The sequence below is a fragment of the Anas platyrhynchos genome, chromosome 4, assembly GCF_047663525.1.
Source record: "Anas platyrhynchos isolate ZD024472 breed Pekin duck chromosome 4, IASCAAS_PekinDuck_T2T, whole genome shotgun sequence".
Classification (NCBI taxonomy): Eukaryota; Metazoa; Chordata; class Aves; order Anseriformes; family Anatidae; genus Anas; species Anas platyrhynchos.
In genome coordinates this window covers 34,471,915-34,495,191 of record NC_092590.1, presented here as the reverse complement: position 1 = coordinate 34,495,191, position 23,277 = coordinate 34,471,915, and the positions used below count along the sequence as shown (strand labels likewise).

Sequence of the window (23,277 nt, the reverse complement as noted above, 5' to 3'; positions counted from 1 at the left end):
GCTTTAGGGCAAACAGCACATTATTTGCAATTTTAGGTAATTTTCTAACCAGAATTTATGCCAAATACTTATGACTCTTGTAAAATAACCCCCCAAAAGGCTTCTATTTATCAGGCTTAAGCGTTTAACAGGTATGTGCTACGGTACCAATTAAATAAGGCAGTAAAAACTAAGTCCTCTGATAAATAACAAACGTTCTTCTAAGCCTGGTCCTCTTTCCCATCTTTTAGTTAATCTTCATTAAAAATAAGTGCATTAAAATATGTCATGTCTTTGGATGAGTGGTATTTATATATGGGGGTGGGGAGAAGAGAGAGTAATGAGAGAAACTGTCTCTTTGCTGTGAAGAGTTATCACTCCTAGAAATGAGAATTAAAATGTTCATTGACCTTCTCCTTCCTTTACAAATCACCTTTACAAATGATGGCTACTGATAAATGAGCTGTGTCTTTTGAATGCACAATACAATCCAGTACTATGTGAGACAATGGGAAAGACATGAAAGCAAGGCAGAATTCACTGGTGGCAGTGCCTATCTGGAGGAACAGAGAAGTTCCTTCAACTGTTCCAAGTTACTTGACACAATTACACGTTGTATAAAAGCATAAAATTAACTACATTAACTTTTTAAAATAAAAGATTGACTGAGAAGGTTGCTTGTTGAGGACTCTTCTAGCTCTAATACAAGAAAAGCTGTTTTTGAGAGTGTTATCTGGGTTCAATAAGTAGATTTGTTCTAGCCATGACATGTTTTCAGCTATGCCAAGTCTTTTTTTGGATACCTGAAGTTATTCGATATGCTGTTTGATATACATATAGTATTGTATTCCCTTGTAAATACTGCCTTACTGTTAGAAAAGACTCGAAAATATTAAGCTCAGACTTTATCACATTTGACAAGTCACAGCAGAATCCAAGACAAATACAGGTTAGAAACAGCTGTTCATAGTAAAACTTAATTATACTGAGCAATTTGGATTGTCAGAAAGAAACAGCTAGCACCTGTGGGCAAGGCAGTAGTGAGAGCTCTAATACCCAATTAGCACACATGGATCAAAAGAAGAAAAGGATCTTAATTTCTGTTAAATAGGGAGGGGTCAGCAAGAAAACCAACTGAGTCTTTAGTTACTACAGCTTACTTTGATGTTTAATAAGAAATAACAACTAAGACTTTTTTGCTATTTTGATTTTCTTCATGTGATGCCATAAAGAGGAAGACCTGATAGCAAAGTTGTGTGTTTCCTTAAGATCTGCTGCTGTTGAATTACTGGAATGGGTTAAAATTCCTTGCTGAGCAGCTGCTCATCAGCAAACTGTAAGTTGTACCTCAGAAATGGTTGTGCATGGTCACCTGCCCAGTGAGATGTCAAATTTGTGAAATTCAAAGAAAATGCTGAAGAGGTTTTTCACTTAGAAGTTGTTGTTCATGTTCTTTCAATTCTTTCCACTAGCAATAACAAATGAAACACATGGGGTTTTCTGCCACAAAATGAGGAGTCTCCAAGGTAACAAGGGCACTGAGTTACAGACAAAACACACAAAACTTTATTTATTGTAATATACCTCTAATTCATTCCTATTACAGGTTTCACAGCTGAGTTAGATACGGTCAAAAAAACAGCAGGCACCTGAACGAAAAAGGTGGTGGCATTTAATCTTGAAGGCAATAGCATTTTTGGCCATTCAGGACTTTTAAATGGTGTCATGTCACTTGTAAAACACACGGTGAGTGTATCATGCCATTATTGATTAAAAGATAAGCTTTTTCTTTTTAAAAAAGAAACTCAAATAGATAAATATTTAATATGCTCTATTAAAATACAATTTTATGATAGTATATATTAAAAAGTAGACTGCTAAAAACTCTAGGACGTATTTGTAATAAAGATGAATTTGCATGTCCTTCAGCTAAATTTCTTGGGATTCTCTAGTATATTCAAAACCGGTTTTGTGTTTATAGCTTAGGCAAGGTGTGTAAGGAAGGAAGTCTCTGCTCCATGTTTCTTGTCAGTGAGTCTTTGGTTTGCTAGATATGGAAAATCGGCTACAATACTTGGATAGCAACAAATTAAAGAACTTCCAGGCTAATCTCATACTTTTTATTGTCAGCTGTGCACTTGATGTGTGCCCATCAAAGCTCTTCTCCAGCGCTTCTGAGGAGCTTTGACATGGGCTCTGAAGCAGTGCTAAAACCACAAGGCCTTCAGAGCCCAACTGCTTTGGGAAGGGCCTGTTTTTGTTATGGCACTAATAATTATGTTATTAGGCCTGAGTAAAAACTGAACTACAACAGCAGGAATTGAAAACAGGTTTATTTCACTGAAGCATTACATTGGCCAACAGGAACCAGCACAACAGGAAGCACATGCTTACACCACAGCCTATCCTAGACAGGCCTTCCAAGAACAGTTACAAGCCAAAAAGACACAAAAAAGCTGCGTCTGAGCCCAACCAGGGCTCCTCCTGCCTAAAGGAGGGATGGAGGCCGGTCTGAGGGGCGGCAGCAGCCCCTGCGCGTCCCTCATGAGGGGCCCTGAGGGGGCCACCGCTCTCCCCTCATCCCCCTCATGGCGGCCCCACCTCGCGCCCCAACGCTCCCGTCAGCCGCCACGCGCCCTAACGGCCCGCAACGGCCGCCATTTTAAAAGAGCTCGCGTGCCCCGCCCCTCTGCCCTCTGGCTCACTCTGACTGGCCAGCGCTTGCTGTCAATCACTCCCGCGCCCACCTCAGCCGGCTGCTGATTGGCTGAGCCGGGGCAGGGAGAGGGAAAGCTGTGGCGGCGGTGTCAGCTCTGCCTGGCAGCGGTGCTGTGAGGGGCGGACAGACGGCGGAGCCGGCCTGAGGGCGTCCCGCTCGGGTAAATGGCGCCCTGAGGAGGCGGGCGGGGTGTTTGTGGGCTGCTGGCTGCTGGCCGCGTCCAAAGCTCAAGGTTTTGAAGTCAAGTTTTAGGGGATTTTTTTTTTTTAAATTATTGTTTTGTATTGGGCATTGCGTGAACGTTATCTTTCCAGAATGGTTGCTTACATAGGTTCCTGTCCCAGAATGAATACCTGGTTGATAGAAAAGAAAAATGCATACATATATATATATATATATATAAAATAGATTGATATTACTACCACAGAATTTCATAAACTAGACCGTATGTAATTATGTACACAACTTACATTATTACACAATACTGCTATAAATCTATAAGCTAAATTCTGTATAATTATATACACAAAACCTTTCTTTTTCTGGGATGGAAAGAAAGGAGTTGTGTTTATTCTGTCAGTGTTCTAATTAAGGGACGTGTATAGGCTGTTAAAGTGTCAGCTGTTGTGGAAAGACTGCACCAAAGAACAGGGCCATGACTCAAGAACAGGGCCGTGATTCAAAGGTTGGTTAAAGGGGCTAAGCTGTTGGGCAAAATAATGCAAACACAGAACAGTAATATCACGGTAAAATGTGCATTAAATGTGGCGGTGGAAGGGGCTTAATCATTAAAACCAGTCTAGCCACAAGTAGTTATGGCGTAAATCTTCTGAAAAACCTTTATAAACATACACAGACTTACTTTGGATTGAGGAACTGTAGTGGTTTTAGTGGAATATCTAAGTGAAGAACAGTAAGACTTCTAACAACCATGGGGCTGGTTAATGTCTTTAGTATGGAGGTAAGAACTTGGTCAGCGTGACAAGCAATCATCTGAAAACCCTTCTATGTGAAAGGGTGGGTGGGATAAGTTTTGCTATGTTACCTATTTGTATGTATGGCTTTATTTTTAGTAGTTCTTGTTTCTGGTAGCAGTAGGAAGTTACCTGGACAGGACGGCTGTTGTGTGAAAAATAAGCTGTATAGATAATGGTGCTTATTTGGGTAATGAAGCTAGAAGTAAAAGTTCATTGAAGTTTAGTTTGTACAAAAAAAAACCAAGAGTAACAAGATGAAGGGGACAAGGTGACTTCTGCTTCAGACTGTAGAAAATGGATGCAATTATAGCTGCTTTGGGATCCTTCTTCCTTCCTTTTCGGCAGCATCGATCAATTTAATGCAGCAATGGAATTAGTTCAAGTTTGGTGCAGCACTTGAAGTAATTTGTTTCTTGGGACCTTGAGTGATGGGAAGTCCAACAAAGAGACAGGCACATGAATGCTTACTCTCTGTGGTTTAGCACCCTTTATTCTCTGCTTTCCATATACTTCACTATTGAAGGTCTTAACTAGGTCCAGTGAAGGGAACTTAATTGTTCAGCAGATAACTGAGTTTTGACGAGACGTTTTTTGTGAAATCAAGCCTGGTATTAGCTGTTTTTCATGGTGGGGGTGGAGTAGAGAATTCTTCAGGATGTTACTCAGTGAAGCTTCAATTTATTGAAGACAAAGCAAGATGAAAATATAAAGGGCATTAAAGAATAAACAGTTGTAGTTGATGTTTCTCATGGTGATTTTTTTTTTTGGCTGCGTGTCTTTTGGAGAATGAGGGACATACCACGTGGACAGGCCACTTGGACCAGGGATTGAAGTGTTGAAGAAGATTGTTTGGCTAAGTATTGTGGACCTTACAGCAGAAAATCTTGGGAAAAAAACAGGGCAAGGAGAGAAAGTCAGTGAAAAAATCTGACTTTGAAGTCAGACTTTGTGAGTAGTGTGACTAGTAAAGTTCTTAATTACTGTGTGGTTTTCTGGGTGTGATTAGTTTCCTGTGACCTAGATAACAGAAACTTAAAGCTGTTGTAGGATATCTTGGCACGCTGGGAAATAGTGGTCATGGCAGCAACAAGTCTTTTGATAAAAGCTTGATATTGATAAACCTTTTTCAGTTTTGATGTGAAAATGGATAAAGGCATGAAAATAAGGACCCTGGGGTGGAATTATCTCAGCTTCTTAGTTTTGACTGACAGTTCTGCCAAGTTTTATTATATATTGGTTTTAATTAAATTATTTTTGTTCCTGAATTCTTTGAATTCTTTACGTTAATTAGACATGGACTTAGTGCATTTCTGAAGTCTTTTTTTTGGACTCAAATCCAGTTTTAAAATCATTGGTACTTCCATAAAATAGAGTAATAAGAGAGAGGAATTTGTCCCTTTGAGTAGCGTTTAGGTCTCTATACAACTGTGATAACAAGCTTTATGAAAGAATTCATTATTGTAACTTGAAGGACAGCATACTTAGAAAATAGTTGTGATACTATTTGTATAAAAAAAAACCCAACAACACACAGAATATAAAATTGCTGCTTCGAGTTGAAGATTATTACAGCTACGGAACAATGTTTTGAAAACAAGTATGTAGATGGTAGTAATTGCATGTAGGATTGCAGTCTTACGCTAAATAAAGTCACATTAAATAGCCAAATGTAGCATAAGTTGTGTTTTTCCGTGCTTTGGTAGTTTCTGTATTCAGACAACAGCTTAGACTTACCTGCCCTGAAGTATCTGTGATATTCTGTTGAAGCTGTTGCAGATATGCATGAGGAAAATACAGCTGCAACAAATGGATGTGGCAAAACCAGAAGTAGTACTCAGAATGAGGCTGCCTTACTGGCTCTGATGGAGAAGACTGGATACAGCATGGTTCAAGAAAATGGGCAAAGAAAATTTGGTGGTCCTCCACCAGGTAAGCATTTATTTGAGATCACAAAGTTGAGGTTTTTGTTTAAGAATAGCAATACCCTTAGTTTTGAGTAGAACTCATGAAGAGTGTTTTTGTTTAAAGACATTGCAAGGTCATGCAACTGGCATGATTATGGGGATGTGTGAAACTAATATTTTGTGCTGGAAGTGCTGAAAGCTTATGAAATAAATGGATAAAACCCAAAAGAATGTTTTTTGTTGTTTTCATTTTGAGTGAAGAAACTTAAGTACAGAAGGAGGAATAGTTCACTAGGTGTCTTTCTTAATTACATTTTTTTCATTGTTCTTGTATTCAAGAGTTTGAACACATGGTTTTGTTTTCTTTTACCAAAACGTCACGGTGTTTTTTATTCTCGGTGTTCTTGAGAACGTTTTAAGAAAAGAGATGGTTTCTAAATCATGTAGTTTCAACTTCTTGGGTATTTACTTTCTCCTTCGTTGCTGCTGTGTTGAGCCTGATGACTTTTTTTTTCCCCAAAAATGCATTTTCAGAAAAGTATCTGGCTTTGGTTTTGAGAGCCGTGGAAGATGGGTTTGTCTACTCTACCCTTAGCTTGTTAATATGGGTAACATCTCTCATGCTGAATTCAGGCTTTTTTTCTAGTCTGAAATAGTTTTTCTGAGTTTTCCTGATAAGACATTTAGTACCTGCCATTCTCTCTAACAATACTGTCAGTTACCTATATATAATAATTTTGCCTTAAGTTGCGGCTGTAACTCTTCTTTTTGAGACAGATTATGCATTTACACAAGCAGAAAGATGGTAGATTCTTCGTGCTGCTGTTTTGGATCATTCTCCCTAGTGACCTGTGATCCCATGGCTTTAAGTCATGTTTGTAAGCCTGAGCCCTACTGCTCATTCCTACATGCAGTTTAACAGACAGCTGTATCAAAATGATTGCTGTTTGGAAGCTTTTCCTGACTAAAATTACCAGCCCACTTTTATCAGCATTGGTAAAATAGAAGAAGAGGGCCGAATGAAATTCTTTTGAAAATGACCCTGAATACAGAACTGCAGGGCTTTGCTGACTGCTTTCTGAGAATTCAGCCTGTTTCTATGCTAATATATAAATACATATTTTCATAATGAAAACATTGTGTAATGTAAAATTACAATTTTAATTAGAATGTTACAGAATATTAGGTGTATTCCTTTGGCAAAAAGTATGTTTATTAATGGACTTTGTTAATCTTTTCTGAAATTAGATCTGTTGGACAAGGTATTTTCGATAGATCTGTTCACTGACATTATTTGTCTACTTCAAGTCTTCATGTATTTTCTTATTTGCTTAGGCTGGAAGTTGCCCTAAATAACTACGAACATTTTTCTAGGACAAATGAGGCCTGGATGTTTAAGATGGTTTCTGAGAAACTACAATTACTATTTGCAATTTTTTTGTGAATTTTGATTGTTTATGACGTAGTTCATATAAGCTTGTGTTGTTGTTGAAGGAGACATAGCTTCATTTTTCTGTTACCATGCTGTTTGTTTGGCTGTCGTATTATCCAGAGCAAGCAGTTGATCTGGCTCAAAATGAACCATAAAACCTGATTCATTAATTATTTTTAATTTTTCATCACCTTCACTGTCAGTAGCAAGGTTCTTGTCACTTTTGCCACTTGAAGAAAGTTTCATAGAATCATAGAATATCCTGAGTTGGAAGGGACCCTTAAGGATCATCAAGTCCAACTCTTGACATCGCACAGGTCTACCCAAAAGTTCAGACCATGTGACTAAGTGCACAGTCCAATCTCTTCTTAAATTCAGACAGGCTCGGTGCAGTGACCACTTCCCTGGGGAGCCTGTTCCAGTGTGCAACCACCCTCTCTGTGAAGAACCCCCTCCTGATGTCAAGCCTAAATTTCCCCTGCCTCAGCTGTTTATCAGAAAAGTGTTTTTGAAAAAACAAAACAATTTTAATTCCTTTGTTTGTTCCTCTGCTTAGATTGCTGCAAACATAATATTCTTATGTGTGTAATTAGTGTACAGTTTATAAACTTAATCTGCAAGAAAGCAAAAATTTCCTAGTGGTTCTATTTAAAAAAAAAATTAAATTCAGGAGTAAATTACTTGCCCTTTGGTGATATGTATGTGAGGGAAAAAATGTAAGTTAATTACAGAATAAATCATATTTAGGTGATCGTGAAATTCAAGCCAAAGTGAAACATTTAATTATTTTTCTTGTTGTAACTTGATAACTGTCATATTCTTCCTTTGCTTCCTTATGCTTTGTCATTTCATACTCATACTTAGTTACCAATTTTTTTTCTAACAGTTTTGTACCCCTCGCTTTCTCTTCTGTAGAGAATCTTTCTTGTCAAAGCCTTCAAAAATATACTAGTTATCATTGAATGATTTGTCTGATTTGCAACTCTTTTCTAATTTATTTGCCTAACTTAAAAAAATAAAAATGAGCCACTTTTTTTTTTTTTAAATACAGGTTTTTGGAAAATAAATGACATCATTACGGACCATTACTCCGTATTTTTAAAAGCGTATACTCATTTTTTACATTATCTGTTGAACATGTATGAACGCGGCATGTATGGCAGACATACAGTCTTTATTATACATCAGTGTGCTTGGCATAAGGACAAGATGCATGGATCTGTTCTGTGGATTTTACTTTTTTTTCGCCCCTTAGCATCCAATTCAAGCATGTGAAAACTGATCCATTTGGGGAGGAAAAATATTCAGTGTTCTTGGGTACTGAAAAAAAGGATGGTTTCATATTCTACCATCCTTAGGGATTTCTTGTTTTAGTGGATGAACGGAGATTGTGAAACCAAGATGTTGGACCTTTTGAGTGGTGTTGAGGGGGGACAAAAAGCTCTGGGGACTTCTGAAAGCTTCTTAAAATGTGGGCAAGAAGTGTGATGAAATGTTTAAAATTGTAAAATGTTAAATGTATAAAGTACAACAAGTTCTTTCTCTAGCAATTGAGTTACCTCATATCAGTTGTACTAATAAGTAACATATAATTTTAAGGGGCAAAAAATGATTGAAATGTAGACTGACAACAAGCTTGTCAGTGTTTTAGGTAATGTTAGTTTCGGTGGCTTGCCATCCAAATTCAAGTGAAAGAAATGGAAAAAGAATTTAGAAAAACAGGAAAAAAAGGGAAAGAAAGGACTATTGCCCTATGTGTACAGTTTGTATTTAAACATAAATACTTAAGGTGAGAATATACCAGTTTTAAACAGAGACTGATAGTAAGTAAATAACTCCCAACCCCAGATTGTGTTGTGGAGGTGTGCCTGTCTGGCATTTGTACTAAGGTTTCTGTTGGACAATTTATTTTAAGGTTGGGAAGGTCCTCCACCACCTCGTGGATGTGAAGTTTTTGTGGGTAAGATTCCTCGTGATATGTATGAAGATGAATTGGTTCCTATTTTCGAGAGAGCTGGGAAGATCTACGAGTTTAGGCTGATGATGGAATTCAGTGGTGAGAATCGAGGCTATGCTTTTGTAATGTACACTGCTAAAGAGGAAGCCCAGCTAGCCATCAAGATTCTTAACAACTACGAAATTCGTCCAGGGAAGTTTATTGGTGTCTGCGTCAGCTTGGACAACTGCAGACTATTTATTGGAGCTATTCCAAAAGAAAAGAAAAAACAAGAAATACTGAATGAAATGAAAAAAGTTACAGAAGGAGTGGTGGATGTCATCGTTTATCCAAATGCCACTGACAAAACTAAAAATCGTGGCTTTGCTTTCGTAGAATATGAGTCTCACAGAGCAGCTGCAATGGCTAGAAGGAGGCTAATCCCAGGTAAACCTCTTTTTAATTAAATCAAATTCTGGGGTGGCAGAATATGTAACTCTTTTTTTTTTTTTTTTTGGGGGGGGGGTAATAGTAATCTCTTTTCTCTTTGATTTATTTTACTTTGAGAGTTACAAAACTGTAGTAGTGCTTTTCAGCTAAAACAGTTTTTGTTTATGAATCATTTTTTAAAATAAGTGAAATTTTAAGCAGTTCCAAGAACAAAAAGAAGCGTTTTATTAACACAAGTTACTGCAATTTACAAGATAGATATTTGCTTGGGCAAGCATCCAGTCTTCATTTGCATGTACTAGTCCCTGCACGGGAATTCTTTCAAAGCTGAGCTCAGATTGTGTCCCTTGTTTTCATTGAGGGGTATGAATGAAGTTACTGATATTTCATATTTTAAAGATGGTTGAAAGCATGTCTTTAATACTTTAGTAGAGAATCATTTGTTTTGATTATTTTTTTTAATTATTTCAGGTAGTAACATTTTACAAATTTTGCTTAAGTGGCAGACAACAGAACCGTCTGTTTCTGGTGGTGTGCATCATGTTTGTTTGCTTTTTATAGAGGTAATCTATAAGAATGGCTTTGTTTTCCTTTGCGCCTTTCTTATTGATGTAATGCTTCTTTGCTGTAGGAACGTTCCAGCTCTGGGGTCATACTATTCAAGTAGATTGGGCAGACCCAGAGAAAGAAGTTGATGAAGAAACAATGCAGAGAGTCAAAGTGTTGTATGTAAGAAATTTAATGCTCTCTACTACAGAAGACACGATTAAAGCTGAATTCAACAAGTTCAAGCCAGGAGTAGTTGAACGTGTGAAGAAGCTGAGAGACTATGCTTTTGTTCATTTTTTCAACCGAGAGGATGCAGTTGCTGCCATGTCTGTAATGAATGGGAGGTGCATTGATGGAGCTAGTATTGAGGTAACACTGGCAAAGCCAATTAACAAAGAAAGTACTTGGAAGCAACATTTTAATGATCAGATAAGTCCCTCTTCTGAAAGTCTCTTAGGGTTTCCCAGCAAAGAGGATGGTCATCAAAAATCTGCATGGAAACAAGCAAACCTTTCAGTTCGTCTTAATGGTCAGCACAGTCCAAGCCCCCCTGAAGTTGAAAGGTGTACATACCCATTTCTTCCAGGAACAAAGCTTACTCCAATTAGTATGTATTCCTTAAAATCTAGTCACTTCAGTTCTGCAGTAATGCACCTGGATTATTTTTGCTATAAAAATAACTGGGTACCACCAGAATACTACCTGTATTCAACCACGAGTCAGGATGGGAAAATACTTCTGGTGTACAAGGTACTTGTTCCTAGTATTGCATATGGTTCCCAGAGTTACTTCATGCCAGACAAACTCTGTACAACATTAGAAGATGCGAAGGAATTGGCAGCACAGTTGACACTTCTGCATCTAGGTAAGCATAAATGCTTTTAAATAGTTCTTAAGAAACAAAGCTAAAAAAGTTAACTTCAGCATTGTTCTTTGTGTATAGTTTTGGAAAGCTCTTTTTTTTTCATTGCTCTATATAGACATTTTCAGCACTATAATGGTATCATTGGAGTGTTCTTGAAGTGAAACGTGCTTTCTAATTATTTTTTCTAAACCAAAAAAGGGAGAAAACAGATGCAGTTATTCTTAATTCTTTCAAAGTTTAGCATTTTCGTTTGTATTTATTTCTTAAAATTAGAATGTGGCTGCTAGAAAGTAGAAGTTCTAATATTATAAAAACCTATGATACCCGTTCTTCTTGTAACTGAGAAAGCAAATTACTGCAATTCTGACAGTCCATTATCCCTCCTTCTGTTTGAAGTCAAAATACGAAAATAATATAAAATGTAATGTTTGACATCTGGTTCCTGTCCAGTATTTTTCAGTTCTGTAATACTGTGCTGTAGCATCCAAAACACAGAACTGATTTATAGTGTCACGTCATTTCATTAGTAATTGTAGCAGCCCTCAGCTGATAAAACATTCAAAATGAAATCAGAATTTCGGCCCTTCGGTAAATGGATTTGAAGGCTGTTACACAGACATACCATATGCTTTAAAAAATTGTATTTCCAGATGAAACGTTGTGTAATTCATTCCATCTACTCTTATCAGCAGTTGTACTTTCTCTTCCCTTCCTTTTTCATCCTGGTGTATTTCAAGATGAGATAGGACTGACCTTTATAGTTTTGCAGGTATTATGAACCGTCACTTGACTTCTCTGATCTGCTGAGTAATATTCTTGTGTATCAGTACCATGCTTTCTTTCAGCATGCCCAGATCTGTAGGTGCTGTATTGTGAAATTAATTCTTGCTAGACTTTTGTGCAGCAACATGAATATTTTTCTGTCATTAAAAAATATTTCTAGTTATTTCTAGAGCCAGAGGCTTCCTTTCTTTCTGTGAAGAATTATATTGGAGATAATAGGCTGTTCAGCTAACACAAACTAGTTTATTGTCCTATTCTATGTAAAAGACTTATAGTTAGCTTTTATTACCATTTAAAAGAGGGGCAAAGCAAGAGTTGTTTGGGCTAAGGCATAGTTTGGGTTTTGGAGTGGCCATAGGCAAATTATCTACAAGTCATATCTAATATCTAGGAATTTCGGGCAGTTTGTACTTCTGTTACTTTTATTTCAGTGTATTAAAGAGACCACAGTGTTTTTCTCACTTTCTGGTTTTAGGAAAAGCATGTGTTAGAATGTCAGTCTCCTGGGGCTGAACTTGCAGGTTGAAAGGCACAAAATTCCTTACAGGCAGTGTCTGAGGCATTGGGCTTGGTGATGCTGGATCGTGCAGCTCTAGATAGTGGCATGGTAAGATTGTACAATGCAGCAAATAGTCATTTCTGCTTAGCTGTGCATGCATGCAGCGCTCAGCAATGCATCCACGTGAATAATAGTTTAAAAAAAAAAAAAAGTCAAATTATGTATGGCTTGCTGCGTTCTCTTCTCAAAGTATCTTCTGCTGCTGGTTATAATTTTTTGGTTTGATTCTTTTTTAGATATGAAGGGAGGATAAATGAGATTAGATAAAGAAGAGTTTATTATAATGGCTTCACTTAATAATTTTGGTCCAGTAACCCTAAATTTTCAGGGGAAAAATGATAACCACAAGGTTAAGTGTGCTCCTGTGTTAATGACACTTCTGTTCCTAAGAAATGCTTCAAGACAGCATTCTCCATTCTGTGCTTTGTTTCCCTGCATATCTGGCCGTGCATATCTGCCCATTTTGTGGCTTAAAGCTACCATTATAAAAAGGTGTGCTCGAAATTGTTTTGGTGATTTCTTTCTCAGAGGAGTATAAGAGAGAATTTTAAACTGAGAATGCCTATCCACAGCTGTTATCAAATCCACAATGCAACAAGTTTAAAAAAAATAAAAATGAAGTGTGTGTTGAGCTTTTTATCTTCAATTATAGTTGTAAGCTCTATAAGGGAAAATGTTTTAAAGTGAATTTAAACTAACAGTATTTTAAAGCTTTGTAACATTTCAGGGTTCTATGTGTACTGCAAGTGGTGTGAGTTTTTACCAGAATTCCCAAATCCCAGGTTTGGATTTTTAAAAGCCACCTAATGGCCTGGTACTGGTAATGCTGTCTTGTTATCTTTGAACTCCGAATGTTCTTTATTCTTCTATTGTCTCTGTGCATCCTCTTTTCTGAGGATTTGGTTCAGCACAGAGCATGCACAGCCTTCTTTCAGAGCAAGTGTAACTGACTTCTGAAAGACACACCTTTTTCATGTTGATTTAAAAACCTCTGTTTGGTGTTTCACATTGTTGTAATACCAAAACATAGCTTTAAGGACTGTAGAAATAGTGTTTTGTTTTTCTGTATTTCCCCCCATCTAATCTACAGAAGTTTTTATTCTAAGTTAATATACTCTGTTGAAAGAAATACCTGTTGCTGGATGGGACAGAAGATCCCTCTTACTCAGTGAAGCGTCTGTCATATGGTCTGACATGTTCAATGATGCTGCATGGGTATGTGTGCTTGTAAGTAGCAATGATTTTGAGAAAAGTCTCTGTGTACTTCATCTTGGAAGCAACTTGCTATAAATACGAGTATGCAAAGATGACCCAGAATAATTCCAGCTGGTAAGTAATTTTCTTACAGGAACATAAAGGTGTTGTCTGCTTAATTTTCTGTAATGTTTATAGTTTGTTTCTTTTAAAAGTCATGTAAGCAGATTAAGGTGAAGGAGAAAGGGCTGCTCTGAGAGAATTTGAAAATAGAATACATGGAGAAAAGCTGTTAGAAACCAGAATGAAAAAGTCTTCTTCCTAGTAATGGGTGCCATGCTGAAGTCCAGAGACTATCCAAACAGTGGGGCAAGAGTATGAGTTTTCCAGAAGGTTTAAGAGGTAACAGCAGAACATAATTTTTGCCTTATTTTAGGAAGAAAAAAAGAATTGTGACTGTAAAAGTTAAGAGAATATCTGTACTTACTTTGTTTGCTGTTTTGCTGTTTTAGTAGTTGTGTTTGAAAGGCAGAGTCAAGGTTTTGTCTTTTTTTTTTTTTTCCCCATAATGACTTTCATTAAGGTTTGAAGGGTGCATTATGTTGAAGACTGTCTTTTTGACCTTTATGCAAAAGAATTGAATTTCAGGTTCCTTATGCTATCATTTGTGCTGAGCAGTCACAAACTTTGCAGCTATATACTTCGTTTGGTGTTGATAGACAAACTGTTGGTAAAGGCAGGCTTCCCCTAATCATTTTTTCCTTACGTCTTGTTTTGGTTTACTTGGTACACTTCAAGATGTATTAAGTTTTGTTTTCTAACTCCTCACACATTGCTTCTTAAAGCAAAAATACGTGATTTGACAAAGTTTCTTAATTCTTAAAGCCGAAGAAGACACTCTTAGCTAGTCCTATTTCTTGCAAAGGTAGACAAAATTTCAACAAGATGCATGTTATTATTTCTTTTGTTGATAAGGAGATGAATTGGACTTACTTTGGATATATTTATTTTTTGTGCGTAGACTGGCACTGAGCTTTTTAAAGAAAGCTGTGGATGTTCTGCAGAGTAGGTAGTGTTTTAACAGCTTACTGCAACTCTTTCCTTTTTGAGGTGTGCAGCCCCATTCCCCAGGTGACATCTCTGAGGTTACATGGTGTCAGAAATACTGTCAACATCTTAACTCTGTACAGTAGCAGTAAGTACAAAAGCAAAACAGCAGCTTGTGGTTGGTCAACACCTCAAGGCTGGTATGGGGTAGGTATACCATCCCTGGAAACCTGCTAGAATACAGGAGGAAAAAAAAAGGCATATACTACTGGTGGTTGCTACATAATGCAGAGTAGCATATACTACTGGTAGTTGCTACATAATGCAGAGTAGCTGCACTTCGCAGTTTTCAGAAAACAGTTTTCATGATGCTGCAGTGCTGCACATAGAGTATAGGTAATCTCCATGAGAAAAGAGGATTTATTGATATTTCTCTCTTACCATGTGTATGTCTTAGGGTATGTAGAAGGACCTTGTAGATTCAGAAAGGTCTCTGTTCCTCTGAATTTGGTGTATTATTGTTTGAGATCATCTGGTGATCTAAGATCTCTAAGATCACATTTTTACACAAACATTTCTTTTTATGTAAACATTCACATTTTGATCAACTTAAGTTGAATGTCAAAACAAGTTTTTTTGTTGTTGTTGTTGTTTTTTTTTTTTTTACCAACTATGTTATGCACCTGGTAAAGTTTGGAGAATACTCAGTCTGTTTTTCATGAACATTTTGGGTGTACTTTGTATATGGTCAAGAGAAGAAAAAGGAGAACTGAAAGTGCAGGAATAAAGGTTTTTAGAGAAAAAAAATATCGTAAAAATCATAAAATACTGATTATGTAACTTCAGTATTTTTCTGTTGGTCATTGCAAATAGTGTATTTTTATCTAAATGTTATACTACAAGTAGAAAGTTATTTTTTAATGTTAGAGCAGTTTTTTTTATCAACACAATAAGCGAGATATATAAAATCAGGATATTCACACAGTAATGACATCTTTACTAATCTCCTGTATCTAGTATAAAGCGCTCTATTATTAAAAACAGGTATTTCTGTATCAACAGTACTTGTTGCTGTATACAGTAGTTCTGAATAGATAGCAGTACAACAACTTACCACTTGGTGTCACCTGAATATTTTGAAAATGGTTCTCAGAAGACACGATTTCAGTGAGAGACAAATAAGCTATATTTTAATGTTACTAGATAAGCCTGGAGTTTTTTAATTCCTTGTTCTGTTCATGATTTATTTAAATATATGGAAACTATATATCTAGGTGTTCATTTTTGGGATATGGAGCCAGGCTGCATGTTGAAGTTCCAGAAGAAGGTGACAGTTTACAGTTCAGGTTGGGAGGGATTAGAGGGAAGACACAGAATAGAAAGAAAACTCTACGCCCTGTAGAAGAAATGGTTACTTTCTCTGTTATTTTGAACATCGTTTTAGTGTGGGTTTGTCTCTAGAAGTTGCATGGCACCTTGGTGTTCTCAAGTTATGCTTTGCTGTCAAGTGTGGTGCCCATGTAGAAAAACATGGGTGGTAACGCTTCCAACTCCTGCCTTTTTGGACTCTGTCCTTCAGGCTAACTAGACACAAGGCAGCTCCAATTTTGAGACTATATAGCTGCATTAATTAACGCAGAAGTTGCTCCAAGACCAGCAGTGACATAGTGCAGAGCCGAATTGAAACTAAAAAGTCTGTTGAGAGGTGTTATTTATCTGTCAGGTACCTTGCATCATTAATACAGCTTTGTAGGTTCTGGAATCAATTTGGCTCATCCAGATGACGTTGAAGTACAGGTAAAGGAGAACCTGAAGTTGTGTCAATTTGAGTTGCAGGATAATTTCTACCTCCCTTTCTTCAGTAAATGTAATCATCTGAGGCCAGAAAAAGCAGAACAGAACGTTCTTCTCAGAATGATTTCTGGCTTTACTTACTGCTGGTGGAACTCCACTGGTATAAGGAAATTTTGATTTGTTTGTTAGATTACACATTAAACTGACTTTATTTTAATTGTGTTCATTAATTTCTTGTATAAGAAATTTATTTGGATATAATTGCTTGTTAAGTTATACTCAAATTCATATACACTACATTTTCTTGTGAAATACTAGCTTCTGTTTGGTGAATGTAATTGCATAGATACGCATTTATTTTAGAATGGACATATTAAATGGGGTCAATTGTAATAGTGCATGCAGGTATAAATACAGAGTTAAGTAGCTGTGACCCCTATACTTAGTAAACATACAGGTGCTTTAATATCTAAGAGTTCTGAAAAGCTTTTCTGATGTAACTGTAGCACTGAGGTCCATTGTGTTTACTAGTGACTTCTCTGCTTGGTTAGTGACTGGCTATCAATTTTCTATTTATTTATTACAAACAACCAACCAAACAAAAAAAAAAAACAACAACACATCCAGTGTTTGGTTTCCTGCATATGCTGTAGTCATGTTCCTATCTGGAAGTGGTGGAGATTCAGAAAGGTCCCTGTAGTTGTAGATCTTCCTCTCCCATCTTACTCATTTTCATGATCTATTTTGGAGGCTGAGGATAGTCCCTTCAGTTTCCTTCTGTTAGGAGTAAAAGCTTTCATAGTCTTGTACTAAGTTCATATTATAGCAGGACTCTGTTTTACATAGTCCTCAATTTTTTTATTTTATTTTTTTTTGTGGAAATAACATCACTAAGTAAAATCTTGTTAGTCTTAGAATGTTGTGATAGCCTCTTTAAAGATCAGTGTTGTTTTTACTGCTGTATTTTGGAGAGAGAGAACCTGAATTGTAAATTCAGATGTTTGGCAAATTCTAGTTTACAAAAATGCAAGAGTCTATATTGTTATTTAGCTAAAGCTTTTTTTAGTAAGATCAGAATAAAGAGTAAACAGCTCTCTCCTCTCCTTCTCCCCCAGCTGAAACTAAATTTAGATGAAAAAATACTTGAACTATATTTGGTCCAAGTGAAGACCTTCTTCATTTATTTAAGCAAGTTTAAAAAGAATAGCATTGCCTTTCTTGATAACAAAACATCAGATGTCTTGTAAAACACAAAGATAGACAAAACATCTGGAAACTAAAGTTTTATTTGTACTGTTTATCTGCAAAATAAATTACTATTTCTGTTTTGTTTTTCTTATAAATAGTTAACATTTAAAATGGAAGACTTCATATGTTCTGCAGAAAATGAGAACTTAGCATAGTCAGTTGGAAGGAACCTACAAACGTAGAGTCCCACTCCCTGACCACTTAGTGTAAGAAATAAAGTACTCGATTCAAAACTAGCTCTGCCAGGATTCTAAAGCATTTAGAAAAGAAACAATATTTTTTTTTTTTTTGCTAATGTTCAATATTTCCTAGGTAGCCCATCTGATTTCAGTGGAACACTGTGCAGAATAAATTATTATTAGATTACCAGGGGTCAGAAAACGTGGTTCTTGACTGAAGTTAATATAGTCCCTCAACTTGAAATAACTCCTTTATATTTACCAGAGAACTCCTTTATTTTTTTTTTTTGTTTAAGTTTTGCTTTCCTTAAAGAGGTTTAAGAATAATAATAAAAAAAATCCTCTTAATTTCCAGCAGAGTACATTCCTGCTCATGGCAGGGGGGTTGGAACTATATGATCTCTAAGGTCCCTTCCAACCCGAGCTGGTCTGTGACTCATTCTATGATATTCCCTATATAGTAATGGGAAACAAAAAATGAGACTTCAGCAAACTGCTCTATTAAAAATGTACTGGACATCACATGTTATTTCTCTCGTTAGAAGAGACAGAGTTACAGTTTTGATGTCTTTATGGAACAAGACACAAATGTTTTGTATCTTGATTTCTTTTAGACTTCTTTTAGACTTTGTCCAAGCTGCTTCTCCTTAGTTCTGTGTTACAGGGTTTATGAAGGGCTGTTGCATGGCTACACAGCAGTTAGTGACTTTTTTTTCTTGATTAGACATTCCTAAAAAGCAAATTTCTTCACAAATCTGGTGAGGGAACTATAAATCCTATACTGTCCTATAACAATTAAGTAAGCTTTGCTACTATCCATCTGGATATTAACAATTTGGTTCATATAGTGTCAAGGTTTCTGTGTTACAAAATGTCCGTGCAGTGTATGATTCTTCCAGTGCTGATGCAAATGGTCTCCTGAATTTACAATTTAAAATTTCATTCAGGGAAACTCCATCAGCACATGTAGACCTATGCAGCACATTGGAAGATGGTAGAATCTGTTTCTAGTCCTTAAGATAATACTCTCTGCAGCAAGAGGCTGGGTCCTGGGAGGTTTCTCCCTGCTGAATCTGACTTGGGAGTTAAGGGGAAGAAGTTTCATTAAAATTTTCTCAGTTTTAGGGATCTGCCAGATTTTGTAAGTGTATTCAACAATAAAATATCCTTTGTTCCCCTGCACCTGCTATTCCATGTGACATTGCACTGTGACACACTTTAAGAAGTTAATTTTCAGGTAGAAGAAAGCATTTAGAAGCACTAGAAAAGTAAAGATACTACTACATCTGTGAATCAAGGAAAAGCATTGTAGTGGCTAATTAGAGCATATAAGTAGCAGTTTAGTTCCAGTTCACCATGTGGTATTGTTTACTGCATGCATTCTGAAGTGAGTGGATTGAGTTTCGTATCTTATTGCAGATTCACTTGTTTAAGCTTTTTAACTATTGCATGCAGTAGCAATTCACAAAAATTCACAAAACTTACGTAAACTAGTTCAAGAGTATACTCAGCATCTGGCTTTTTGAACAGTTGTATTGGTAGACTTCTGTCATGGATTTGGGACATTTAACTTAAACGTGTCACAGTTGATTTTTTTTTCTCTACTATTTCATTATAAGCATTTTCTTTACTTTGACATTGCCTTGGTTTGTGTTATAAAAATTACCTTTATTGCTGTTCAAACAATTAACAGCTGAGTACAAAAGGTAAGATGCTTAAAAAATACATACATGTAAATTACTGGCTTTATCAAATACAATCATAAGTGGTGGTTGGTATTTTTTGTTTGTGATTTTTATAATGTAGTATAGAATGTTCCTTTTACAGTATTAATTTAAATCTCAAATATTTATCAGATGGCTTACACAATTGTTTTTGTAACAATCCTGAAGCAACCATATGCTTTTTGTGTCCCTAAAAGCACCAGTGAGAGAGTAGGAATGAGCAAACATCCCAAGATTACTTGCTGCAGTTTTCTTTCCATCAAAAACATTCTCAGCACTACTGTTTGAGCTGTTAGTTAGAGCAGTTGGGGGTGTGCATATACCGAAATAACCTTGAGACCAGCAAGGCTCTTAGAAATACCTAGTCTAGTGTCTGTTTTCAAAGGAGACTGTTATAGACCTGCTGATGGATCAGCCAGTCTGATGTTCACTTGGATAGTACAGCACAGAAGTTAGGGTTTTAATTCCTAGAATGACTTTAAACTGATCTCTGAATCAGTTGCATTTCCAGATAAGGTTTAGATTTGTGTTAAGAACCAGAGTTGTTACTACACTTATAATAGGGGCTATTTCTCTGGGGAGCCAGTTTCATGTAAAAAAAAAGTCTGTGTTCCTCCTCTCTTTTGAAGAAAATAAAAATAACATTATTTTTAACTTTCTGCATGATATGCCACAATGGTAAATGTTCTCTTTTTTTGGTGTGTGTCTCTGTGGATGAATTTAATGTGTCAATGGCTGTCATTGCTGAGGCTTCACCCATTTTAAGATGGGGATTACCATTTTCTCTGAGTGTCGTGAGATAGCTTTTTAAAAGCTTATAAGGGAGTTTGAAAATAAAGTTAAATCCATGCTCCGTGTTAGCTTCATTGCTGGGAGCTTCTAATCTGAGTCACCCAGGATTTGTCCTAAAGATTGTTATTTTCCTGTCCTGCTGCTTACAGATGGGGACCATAAGCTTGTAAATCTAGGCCTGTGTAGGAGAACTTGGAGAAAAACAAGTCAGAAAGATAGAACAAGGTTGGTCTATGTTTATGCATGAAATAATTTGACTGACATCAGTAGAGTCAGTAACTTCAAAATAAGAGTAAATTTATTGGGCTTTTCTAGTCAGTTGCTGATTATGCTGAAGACAGTTTATTTATGAAGTAGGGCTGCCAGAACACGGTACTCCATCGTTAATGCTCACTTTGACCTAAAGCATTAATATGAAAGACTACTGCTATGATAGCGTTATATGTAAGAAATTGAGACAATTTATGCCTATTAGATCATTGTTCTATTTAATTTTTTTTCACTAAAAATTTGTTCTCAGTGGAGGTAAAGTAGTATGGTTAAATACTTTCCTTAAGTATTTGAGTTAATATTAGGGGTGCAGAAGAAAGGGAATGCAGCATTGGGATAAGACACTGAATGCTTTCATTACACCATTATCCTAAATTCCTTATTTCATGTTTGAATAGGTAATGCAGTATGGTTGCTGAAATGAGAAGTTGTCTTCTCTTCTCTCCCCCAACTTTTTTCCCTTTTTTTATTCCTTTTTCCTGCAGCCAACTGTGCACCGTACTCTGCTTGAATTGCCCTGAAGAACAAGTTGAGCAGTTGAAAGTTTGAAATTTGTTACACTGGATCTTGCCATCGAAGGAAAAAGAACACCACACTAATGCACAATTACTGGAAATTCAGATTACACGTTTCGTGATGAATTATTTTTCAAAGTACATTTTTTTAACTTTTGATTTTTGAAGATTAGTGCAATTGAATGTTAAATCGTTTTAGTTAAATTTGTTTTGAAGAGAGAACTTGTTTAAAAGATTTTTATTACCTGTAATAGTTTATACAACAGTAGCTTATCTTTAGTGTTGAAATAATTCGGTGCTTGTATTGTGAGTTACATGCAGAATATCTTTTTAGTTTCAGTTGTAAGTAATAAATCTGAAGTAAACACTTAAAAAAACCACCTGGCAACCCTGCCTTTTAATACATAAACATAATTCCCAGTATTCCAGTTGGAGCTCAAATATGAAATGCAAATGCGATACTCAAAAGACTTGTTTCTGTAACTTAATGCCAAATTTTATAGGAAGAACACGTCCAATAAAACTTTTGCTTCTGGAATAGCATTATGTCAGTGATGGAGTGGTATTTTGAAGGGCCTTACGTCAACATACTGTCAGGCTACGTAAGGTATAATGCTATAGTCATAACACAGGTTCAACACTTCAGATAATTCTTGAGACAAAAATTGGCGAAAGAAAAAAGTGTGACACAAAAATTGCAGCTTAGTGAACTGTACATAAGATACATGTCCTAGGAGAGAGACCGTAACAAGTATACATACGTTTTTGTGAGTTCATGGAAGCCTTACTTGTACCTAGGTTATTCCTTGTAACCAGCAGTTCTATTTGCCTGTGGTTGTCACGTTGAACAGCAGCTTGCTCACTTTAATCAGGCCATATGCTGCTTCAAAAGAATCTCTTAGCATTAAATGGAAAATAGTTCTTAAGTTTTTAAATCGGGTATATGTAATTCATTTTGAGTGAGCTATCTTTACTCCTGTAGTGTTAACTATTCAGCATTTCTCAGTAAAGTGCTTTATTTATTGAATGACAATTTTTTTTTTTCCTTTTATTCCTGAAACAAATACAGTGGATCAACCTCCTTTTTAAACTTGGTATGTAGTTTCAGTTCCTGGTCAAGGAATGGGCCAAGTAGCTTATGTTAAGAGTCTAACGGCCTGACTTATACAAGTATTGGTTGTAAGCTGTTTTGTTTGAAAAGCTTGTCAAAAAAAGAATATTATGTAGACAGAAAACAATGCAATGGAGAGATTTAAAGTTGAATATTTTTTCTTAATGCAGTCAAATATTGACGTTACATATTTTAGTTGACCATGTTGCATCAATACATTGAATTTTTTGTGTTAATTTAGATACTGATAGAGTAGTTAAATTTTATTTGTATTTCATATTAGCTACGTAGGTGTTTTAAGTGTTGTAATTTTTAATGTTGAAATCATTTTTGACTTCTGTACTTGAATTTGAACATTGATATTAAATTTATTCTGTTAGTATTATGTGTGTTTACTTAAATATTAGAAATTTACATATAGTACCTTTGTAAACATATTTTGTAAGGTTTGCTTTGCTTTCTCCAGTAGCAAACTTTGGCCAGAGGCTCCAGTTCAGATGCTTTGTTGAACACACAAGTCTAAGTGAAAAAAGAAAATGAAAACACCCTTTTTAAAAGCGTGTTTGCTTAGGAGCTTCTGTCACTCTGAAAAGCTGCTACACTCCTAAAATTTCCTCAGAAATTCTGTTGAGAGGAAAGAAGAGGGGGCTTGCTTAACTTTGTGTTTAAAGTGAGTGGTCCCTGAGACCAAGACAGAAGTCAGTATCTGAGGTAGAATAATACCATATCATGCTGATAAGGTAGGGCAGAACTAAGATCAAAGTAGTGGTGCCTGGCAGCTTTAGAATTCCCCTCTACAAGCTGCTGAAACAAGCTTTGTTTTTGTCATGAATCTTGCTTAAGATTCACGTTCTTAGGGCAAGGTTTTCTAATTGACACCTTAACAATACAATAGACTTCTCACATGTGCAAGAAAGACTTGATAAAACAATGTTCTGTTGTCCTTCTAATGGAAACCTGATACAATGAGCATGGCTAACTACTTACAGGAGTCAGGTGATGAAGTACACAGAGGTTGCATAATACCAAAACATTTATGGACCTGCTATACTAGCCATCCTTCCTATCTGGGTTTGAAACCTTGCACCCATATTTGAAAGTCTTGTACAAAAAGCAGTTTTGCTACAAACCAGCAACTCCCATCATTATTAACACGAGCATGTACCTTTTGCAATTATTTTAAGTATTCCCAGTAAGCTTGACTGTACAAAAGCACGATCAAACATTTGAGTGTAACGAGTACTGGGCAG

General features: G+C 36.3%; 1 protein-coding gene across 4 annotated transcripts; it reads left to right on the top strand.

Moving 5' to 3' along the window:
- The first annotated feature begins 2,702 nt into the window (after positions 1-2,702).
- On the top strand, positions 2,703-22,409 carry RBM46 (RNA binding motif protein 46). 4 transcript variants are annotated; one of them, XM_072037374.1, is made up of 7 exons: positions 2,715-2,858; positions 4,461-4,623; positions 5,443-5,604; positions 8,927-9,394; positions 10,029-10,811; positions 20,281-20,356; positions 20,887-22,409. In XM_072037374.1, the coding sequence occupies exons 3-7, from the start codon at positions 5,454-5,456 to the stop codon at positions 20,948-20,950; spliced, it is 1,542 nt and encodes a 513-aa protein (XP_071893475.1). In that variant the 5' UTR covers positions 2,715-2,858; positions 4,461-4,623; positions 5,443-5,453; the 3' UTR covers positions 20,951-22,409. The 4 variants fall into 4 exon arrangements, with proteins under 4 accessions (XP_038034864.1, XP_012956375.1, XP_071893475.1 ...); XM_038178936.2 differs by lacking the exon at positions 4,461-4,623 and having other exon boundaries at positions 2,703-2,858; XM_072037375.1 differs by lacking the exon at positions 4,461-4,623 and having other exon boundaries at positions 2,843-2,930.
- The last annotated feature ends 868 nt before the right edge of the window (positions 22,410-23,277 follow it).